General features: G+C 42.5%; 1 protein-coding gene across 1 annotated transcript; it reads left to right on the forward strand.

Annotated features, from left to right (window-relative positions):
- Positions 1-569: 569 nt before the first annotated feature.
- LOC129708652 (pleckstrin homology-like domain family A member 2) lies at positions 570-9862 on the forward strand. Its single transcript, XM_055654541.1, has 2 exons — positions 570-1160; positions 9427-9862. Exon 1 carries the CDS (start codon positions 740-742, stop codon positions 1124-1126), a length of 387 nt encoding a protein of 128 aa, XP_055510516.1. The 5' UTR covers positions 570-739; the 3' UTR covers positions 1127-1160; positions 9427-9862.
- Positions 9863-10124: the final 262 nt, after the last annotated feature.

Below are 10124 nucleotides of genomic sequence, written 5' to 3' on the forward strand. Positions count from 1 at the left end.
AATGTAGATGGCTGAATGAATGTCTTCGCAGAACCCACGTTTCAGCCTACGGCCAGGGATAAAGTCTAGCCATAGACAGGCGGCGTGTGTGTGTGTGTGTGTATATATATATATAAACATATAAGAAAGATCGTGCATCAAACTCGCAGGAACGTGGGCAAAGTGTCAGAATTAAAGCAAACACACAAGGCATGTTCTCTCCACTTCCAAATGCAATGCAGTACAACGCGGAGATTATTTCTAATATACAAACTCTAACAGCACACAGTGCCTTGGACTAGTTGTACTCAACTGTGGCCCGTCTGCATTGCTCCGTTTTGTAAATAGCATAAATATTTGAAACGCGTTTTTTTAACGCTGCGGGGGTTTTGACTGCTGTGGGTGACGTTGTAAAGGTAATTCCAGAGGCAGACGAGAACCAACAATGATCCTAAACCTCATTCAATACAACCCCTCTCCCCTCCTCCCTCGCTCCCTCCCTCCCTCCCTCTTCAGTTTCCAGAATGACTAAGTGCCGCGTAGGAACAAGCCTTTGATGTGCTGTACGTCAGTGGAGGGGCTGGGCAGAGAAATGTTGAATTGAATAAAAAGCTATCTTGGGCATGTTACAACAGATCCTGAGCAGCGCCGCGGTACTAGAAGCAGGAGGGACGAGAGAGAGAGAGAGAGAGATGAACTAGAAAGGGCCATCGTCGCAAGTTCTTAGATAACATTTGCAGTAAAAGGGAACACAGGCGAGATGGATGGGCAGAATATTCTAAAGGAAGGGCTGTTGGAGAAAAGGAGCGACGGGTTGCTGCAGCTTTGGAAGCGGAAAAACTGCGTGTTGACGGACGAAGGGCTTTGCATCCACGACCCGAAGGCGAGCCGGTCCAAATGCAAAGTGCTGGCGTTTGAGAACATGAAGACGGTGGACTGCGTGGAGAGGAAGGGGAGATATGTCTATTTCACCGTGGTGATGGCAGACAGCAAGGAGATTGACTTCAGGTGCCTGGAGGAGTCGACGTGGAACGCCGAGATCACCCTGGGCATGGTTCAGTTCAAGAACCGCCAGGCGATCCAGTCTGTGAAATCCAGACAACTGGCACACATCTGCACCCCGACAGCTATCAGCACCATGTCCTGATCCAAAGACACACACACACACACCCACACAAGGGGTGAGTTGCTCGTCCTTTAACAAGGATGGGGAGGGGAGTAGTTGTTTAATCGTATATGTGATATTGAAGAATATTGGTTTGACTTGTATTATGGTGGAGGGTTTTGTGTTGAACTATTTCGTGCTGTACATTATATATTATTGTAAATATATTATTTTTGGTTAAAACAAAAAAAAAGGTGCTGGTCATCAGCAGAAGGGACGTTTTGTCTCACCACCCTTTCTCTCCCCCCCGTCCTGCACGTTATTGCACTAGCAAGCACACGAATGAATGAACAATAACCCAGTTAAATGCCGAGTGAGATTGGATCAACAGGCGACCGTCTCGCTGTATAGTCGCTGACGACTTAAATAATCATTCCCCATCGTAGTCCCTGAGCAACTAAAACTCACGTGGGACATGCGCCCGGTATAACCCGGCTCACGGTTCCACCGGCTGGTTGCATCGACAAGGAAGAGTCAACGTTTAGACTAGTAAATAAGGTATCAAGAAATAGCGTGGTCTCTCTTTATATCAGGCCCGGTTGTTTGGGTTAGGAAGTTGCTGGTAGAATGGTACAACGACCCAAACCTCATCATGCGCGGACCGCATTGTTTTGTTTAATAGATGAGAACTATTTTAACGAATGTCACATCGTTGGGCATTTTCTCCCAGCAGAAATCGACAATACATTCCACAGTATAGAATATTAAGAGTCACAAGGTCATGCAGCTCAGAAATATCTTGCCCATGCTGACCAAGTAGCCTCACCTACACTAGTTCCACCTATCTGCGTTTGACCCAAATCCCTCTAAACCTTACCTGTCCAAAGGTCTTTTAAATGTTGTTATAGTACCGTTTAAATGTTGTTATAGTACCTGCCTCAACTACCTCTTCTGGCAGCTTGTTCCATATACCCACCTCCCTCTGTAGGAAAAACCCTCGGATTCCTATTAGATCTCTCTTCTCTCACCTTAAACCTGGTTCTCGATTCCCCGACCAAGGAGAAAAGACTGCATCTAATTATCTATTTCCTGACTAATCTTATCACTACTCACCCTCCTGCACTCCAAGGAATACGGTTCTAGTCTACCCAACCTCCCTCTCTAGCTCAGTCTCTGCAATATTATTTATATCAGTACAAAAAAAAACTTTTTGAAACTCAGCCAATTTCAAATGTATTTTGAATAATCTAAAGTGAATGGAGTACATGTGTATACAATATATCTACTATGTTGCCTCTACTGGCCAGGGAGCTGGAAATTCCGCAGATCCATTCCCACTGTGTGGGTTTCCTCCAAGTGATCCAGTTTCCTTCCACATCTGAAAGACGTGCGGGTTTGTTGGATAGTTTGGTTTAGTTTAGGGATATATCATGGAAACGGGCCCTTTCGGCCCACCGAGTCTGTGTCAACCAGCAAATACCCTGTTCACTGGCACTATCCTACAAACTAGGGACAATTTAAAAATGTACCAAAGCCAATTAATCTACAAACCTGTACGTTTTTGGAGAGGGGGAGGAAACTGGAGCACCCTGAGAAAACCCACACGGTCACAGGGAGAAGGTACAGACTCCGCACAGAAAGCATCTGTGGTCAGGATCGAACTCTGGTCTCTGGCGCTGTAATGTAGCAACTACCGCTCCACCGTGCTACCCCACTGGTTAATTGGCTTCTGTAACTTAACCATGGTGTGTTTGAAGTAGACGACAAATTATGAAAACATAGAGCCAGTGTGAGAATTGGTGATTGATGGTCGGCGTGGACTTGGTGCGCCTAAGGGTCTGTTTCCATGCTGTAGCTCTAAACTAAACTAAACACCATCCAGGTGGTGTTACTGTTGCTTCACTTTGAGCTGTGTCAGGTCTGTGCATTGTGTATGGAGGCGTCATGAAGGATTTAAGTAATGAACACCTAACCCCATTGTTAATACCCAGTGTGGAAGACAAAAGGAAAACCAACTCCTGGTTATCTGAAGTTTTTGACAAAGGAAAACCCAGTCCTTAATCCAAGTTAGAAACAAATCTTTCCATCAAAACATTCTCCAATTGTAAATGGTGATCTTGGAATTCATGCAGCATTTGTGCACAAAAGCTACTTCAGGATTATAACCAACACATGTGAGTTCAATACTAACTGGTTTCTTTGTGTGAATTGTGAATGGAATACACACCCATAGTTAGTTTCTGAAATATTGCTTCAAACCCCTCCCTGGTATTAGAAGCAATCAACATCATGTGTCATAATGACATGGTAATTTTGTAGATTTTCATTCATTGAAATAAGTTTGGAGAATCATTATCACAGGAAATTGTCTCTGAAGTTCAGCTACAAGGGAATGTGAAAAGATTCAACCACCATATCGCCTATCCATTTTCTCCGTAGATTAGCTCAGAGATACAGCGCAGAAACAGTCCGCTCCGACCAGCGTTACCCACACACTAACACTATCCTACACACATCAGGGACAATTTACAATTTTACTAAGCCAATTAGCCTACAAACCTGTACGTCTTTGGAGTGTGTGATGAAATCAGAGCAGTCGGAGAAAACCCACGCAAGTCACGGGGAGAATGTATAAACTCTGTACAGACAGCACTCGTGGTCAGGATCGAACCTGGGTCTTTGGCGTTGTAAAGCAGCAACTCTACCGCCGCGCCACCATGTTGCCTTGAACCACTGCATTATTCCAGCTTTGGGTTTTGCTTAAAGTAAATGACGTATGTTTTGAAAGTAGCTGAACATGGAAATGGACCGACACTATCGAGTTTATGATTATATTTTGAAGTATGAGAAACAATAGAATTTTATGAACACTACTGTTCTTCATAAAAGATGAGGTTATTTTTCTTAGGGCACAGGTTCTTTGCAGTTTGCTGATATCCCAAGCCAGATTTGAGCCCCATATCTGAGGACGAGAATGATCCTAGGGATGATTGGGTTAATGTATGAGGGCCTTTTGATGACTCTGGGCCTGTATTCACTGCAATTTAGATGGATGAGGGGAGGGGAGGTTGGGTTTCTAATAAAACCTACCAAATAATATGTGGCCTAGATAAAGTGGATGTGGAGAGGATGTTTCTAATAACGGAAAAATCTGGGACCAGAGGACTCAGCCTCAGAATTAAATGGCGTACCTTTACAATGAAATCGAGGAAGAATTTATTTAGCCAGAGGGTGGAATTCATTGCAGGTCATTTCGTATTGTTAAAGTGGAGATTGGTAGATTCTTGATTGGTAAGGATTGGTAAGACTGATCAGTCTGAAGAAAGGTTTTGGCCTGAAACGTCGCCTATTTCCTTCGCTCCATAGATGCTGCTGCACCCGCTGAGTTTCTCCAGCATTTTTGTGTACCTTCGATCTTCCAGCATCTGCAGTTCTTTCTTGAACACCGAGTACTACCGTACATGTGGATTAACTTGCCACTTTGATGATTTGGACAGATTACTGCTTTCCGAGTATGTTTGGACCATTATCACTTCAATCTCAATTTATAAATCACTTTTAACGTGACAGAATTGAGTTGATGGAATAAAATTTCACAATTGAACTATCATTTTAAAAATTAACATTTCCAAACTGAAATAAATTAAATGGAAACAAGTCACTACTAATATTTTTATTCTTGGTAATATAGAATTTCGTTGTCTCTGTACTGTACGCTGACAATGACAAAATTGAATCTGAATCTGAATTGTACAATTAATTAAATATGATTTTTCTCGACATGCGTTTTGGTGTAGCCATGGTGTCTAATATATGAACCTGAAAGTTCAGATGTATTTAGACTATATAGATAGTGTGTGGAAACAGGCCCTTCAACCCACCGAGTCCACGTCGACCAGTGATCACCACCCCCCCTATACTAACCCTATCCTCTACACACTAGGGAAAATTTACCATTTTTACTGAAGCCAATTAACCTACAAACCTGTATGTCTTTGGAGTGTGGGAGGAAACTGGAGCACTGGGAGAAAGCCCACGCAGTCACAGGGCGAACGTTCAAACCATCGTACCGACGGCACCTGCAGTCAGGATCAAACCTAGCACTGCAAGGCAGCATCTCTACTGCTGTGCCACTGTGCCACCTCTTCTAGGATTTTCAGTGTAATGGTGCTTAATTTGATTCCCAGCACATAATGTACAGTTAATGAAACTTCCATGCAGCCCACTGTGTATTGTATTACAGTAATCCCTTTGTAATTGTTGTGCAAGACAGCCTAACACTCTAATGTGAGCATCATTAACAAATCAATGGAAGTCAACTTTTCTAGACCTATCACTAAAACATGACATTTTCACCAATTTTATTTGTCATAAAGCCTAGAAATTCTGAATAACACTGCTGCAATGAAAATTTCATATATTCTAAGGGTTCTGTCTAAACTCCCAACTTTTTTTTTATTAAAAAGGGGCTATTAATTTGTACTAAAATAAATAAGTTGATTACTATTAAGGCTTGACAGTGAATCTACGAATGTTTTAATGATTTAAAAAATTCCCTAATTTTGATAAATAATGTTTTCAGTTAATTTGCAAAGTAAGGTTCCAAATAAATCAGAGGCTCTAATCTAATCTTCAGTTTAAAATCAGTACTGTGTATATGGGTTGCCATGTCATATAAAGCATGCAGTAGACATATTTTGATGATTTGAATCCATTACGGTCCATTATTGCTCCATAATTTGTACCATTCAGATTTAAAAGTACTGGTATTATCACCCAAAGAAAGGATTTACTTTTAAACTCCCATCGATAAAATTAAAGCCACTGTCATTCAGCAGGGGTTTTACCTGGCCTAAGAGTGCAGTAATTCATCAGAGAAATACAGGTCTGAAGAAGGGTCTCGACCCGAAACGTCACCCATTACTTATCTCCAGAGATGCTGCCTGTCCTGCTGAGTTACTCCAGCATTTTATTCCACTACAATTTTAGCTAACCAACCAACCAACCCCCACTTTTTCTTTCCATTCTCTTCTCTGTGCCCCACCTGGTTGCGCACCCATTTCTCCCACCATCCCCTTCCCCAGTCACCCTTCCACTTACATCCCTTTCTCTGGCCTCACAATCTTTTTTCTCATATAAGATTGTTAAGGGCTTGGACACGCTAGAGGCAGGAAACATGTTCCCGATGTTGGGGGAGTCCAGAACCAGGGGCTTAACACAGTTTAAGAATAAGGAGTAAGCCATTTAGAACAGAGACGAGAAAACACTTTTTATCACAGAGAGTGGTGAGTCTGTGGAATTATCTGCCTCAGAGGGCAGTGGAGGCAGGTTCTCTGGATGCTTTCAAGAGAGAGCTAGATAGGGCTCTTAAAAATAGCGGAGTCAGGGGATATGGGGAGAAGGCAGGAACGGGGTACTGTTTGGGGATGATCAGCCATGATCACATTGAATGGCTCGAAGGGCCAAATGGCCTACTCCTGCACCTATTGTCTATTGTCTATTATCTAATTTTCATCTCTGGCTTTCTATCTGCCAATCTGTTAATCAACCCTCCTCACCTGTATCCACACCTCACATGCCTAGTTTTGACCTGCCCCCATCTCTACCAACTTCCTCCCCCCCTTCTACAATGAACCTAAAGAAGTGTCCTGAGCTAAAACGTCACCTACTGTATCTTTGTCCTTGATAGATGCTGGCGACCCTTCAAGATGCCACCCAGGCCGGGCAACTTTGTGTGTGCGGGTCACAGAATCCGATCACTCATTACAATCGCTCCACTCTTTCAAATCTCTAATCCAACAGCAGCATTTCTTACTTTAACTATATATTTCTTAATCTCCGCTCTGATCTGGCGCTAGCACTAGAGTCCCTCAGACTATCTTTAATCGGAATTTACTGGACTTTATCTTGCACTAAACGTCATTCCTTTTATCATGTATATGTACATTGTGGACGGCTCAATTGTAATCATGTATTGTCTTTCCGCCGACTGGTTAGCATGCAACAAAAGCTTTTCACTGTACCAATGTGACAATAAACTAAACTCAAACATTTGAATCTTAATATAGGTATTAGAAATCTAAAACTCTTGAATCTTTGGCTTTCTGTGTCCCTGAGGGCAATGAATGCTCAATTAATGAGTATATTCAAGGCTGAAGTTAACAGGTTTTTACACCGGAGGGAATGAAACGATGTGGAGGTCAAATAGTAAAGAGGAGTTGAGGCTTGGATTAGTGTTGACCCCATGAACGCTGGGGACTCACAGAAAAATTACGGTTTCCTTTCTTTTGTTCTGACGGCAATGTAACTGATTAATCGGTTTGCTTTCACTACTTCCTGCGTTTGTGACTCTGTTCTGGAAATATATTAATTCACCATTCGCCACATCCTGCCCCATCTGTGAAAGAGACCGATCTTCCCAAATTGCTCTCATTAGCCATAAAACCGGAGTTGTAACTAGGTCATCCTCAATCCTGGAGGAGGACTGACTAAAAAGGATACAATTTATCACTTTATTTGCAAGGACAAATTGCAGCTTTGTATTTAAATGCGACGGTGCAGAAACCATTTCCCAAACTCAGGCTTGCTGTAGTGGTCCATATCACGTATCATATAATGTGAAGATAGGTAACTTTACATTTTATTGTGCTTGAGTATACACTCATTATTTTTATAATCTGTACACTGTATCTATACACAATGGACGGTTTGATTGTAATCATGTAAAGTCTTTTCTCTGACTGGATAGCAAGCATTTAGAGCTACAGCACGGAAACAGGCCCTTCGGCCCACTGAGTCCATGCAGACCAGCAATCGCCTAACACAATCGTACACACTAGGGACAATTTAGAATTTTACCAAAGCCAATTAACCTACAAACCTATATGTCTTTGGAGTGTGTGAGGAGACTGGAGCACCTAGAGAAAACCCACACGGTCACAGGGAGAACGTACAAACTGCGGACATACAGGACCCGCAGTCAGGATCAAACTTTGCTCTCTGACGCTGTAAGGCAGCAGCTCAACTGCTACGCCACATGACAATGATAAACTAAACTAGAATCGACCCTATTTAGTTGAGCAGGTGACAGTAAGAAGACTACACTTTGTTTCTGTTAGTAAGGGAAAATAAATATATGTTTGGATTTTTCCAGTGAGTGCCTGTGTGTGTCAGTTCTGAGCAAGGACAGAACTGGATTTGGCAGCAATCACCAAGCGGCCTGCTGCAATTTACCATGGAGGCACGCTAATCATGACTAACCCAGGTGAAGCATTGGGGCAATACATCCTGCATATGGGACCATCTTTTAACTGACTCAATGCCACATGCAAGACTGATAGGTAAAGTGGAACCTTAAAAAAGTCTTCAAGTGGCACAGTGGCGCAGCTGGTAGAGCCACTGTCTCCCAATGCCAGAGACCTGGGTTCAATCCTAACCTCGGGTGCTGTACATGCGGCATTTACACTCTCTCCCTGTGACTGTGTGGGTTTCCTCCAGGTGCTCTGGTTTCCTCCCACATCCCCAAAACATACAGGTTTGCAGGTTAATTGGCCTCTGTAAATTGTCCCGAATGTGTAAGGAGTGGATGCCAAAATGGGATAACCTGAAAAAAGCCAGTGTGAATGGGGTGTTTGAGAAAGAACTGCAGATGCTGGAAAAATCGAAGGTAGGCAAAAATGCTGGAAAAACTCAGCGAGTGAGGCAGCATCTATGAAGCAAAGTAATAGGTGATGTTTTGGGTCGAGACCCTTCTTCAGACTGATGTGGATGTGGGGATGTGGGAAGAAGAAAGGAAGAGGCTGTGGGAGAACTGTGAAGGGGAGGGGAAGGAGGGAGAAAGCAAGGACTACCTGAAATTGGAGAAGTCAATGTTCATACCACTGGGATGTAAACTGCCCAAGCGAAATATGAGGTGCTGCGCCTCCATTTTGTGGTGGGACTCACTCTGGCCATGGAGGTGCCCAGGACAGAAAGGACAGATTCGGAATGGGAGGGGGAGTTGAAGTGCTGGGCCACCGAGAGATCAGGCTGGTTAGTGCGAACCGAGCGGAGGTGTTGGGCGAAGTGATCGCCAAGCCTACGCATGGTCTCACCAAGTGTGAATGGGATGGTCAGCATGGACACGGGTGGGCTGAAGGGTCTGTTTCCACGCTGTGTGTCGAAATCTGGCTTTCAGACAGAATGCCTGTGATACTATCTCACAGCTGTATCGAGCTTGTTTATTTATGGGGGGGAGGTTTTCAAAATTCAGTTTTACATTTTCCATTCTTACTTTTTCTTTTGACTCTCTTAAAGTCTCGTTCGGTATCTAACTTTTAAATGTCACTTTTTTTTGTCTCCAGGCATTAGCAATATGCAAAAGCAGCGAACAATTCTCAACCTGCGACCAAACAAGACTGAATGTGACAGCATTAAAGATGTGTCTGCAGTCAACATAAGAATATACATCAGTTCAACCAAATGACAATCATGAATCACAGTGGATTATTTTTCATGAGATGGACTAGAATAATTTAGAGAACAGATTCATTATTCACAAAATGCTTCGAAGTCTTAATTTTTTTATTTATTAAATGACCAATACTCAAATGTAGTGATGACTTCATTATTAGTCATGCATAATACATTGTAAATTACTATGCCTACTTTATTTATTTAGATATAATGTCTTCACATTGTGACTTTACTCTGCCAAATGGAAAACCTTGCAATCTGTATGTCAATTTTCTTTTTGTCTGTTATGCTGTAAATAAAAAAATAGATGACTATGTACTGAAACCATTTTGTATTTAGCAGCAAAGATACCTATGAACACTTCTCCGAAATGTCTTCAGAAATAATGGGATGATTCAAGACCAATACGGCAGGGAGGCAAAAAGGTTTAGGAAAAAGAACAGGGTGACAGAACAATGACAGCTTGTGCTTGTTTATTCACAGATGGAAAAGTGTAGAATATTGCTGGCGTTTTATAACATCAAATTTTTCCTTTGTTGTTGTAAGCTGTGAAATTTTACAATCCGACGTAAAATTGTATGTCCCT

The sequence above is a fragment of the Leucoraja erinacea genome, chromosome 24 (assembly GCF_028641065.1).
Source record: "Leucoraja erinacea ecotype New England chromosome 24, Leri_hhj_1, whole genome shotgun sequence".
In the NCBI taxonomy this organism is placed as follows: Eukaryota; Metazoa; Chordata; class Chondrichthyes; order Rajiformes; family Rajidae; genus Leucoraja; species Leucoraja erinaceus.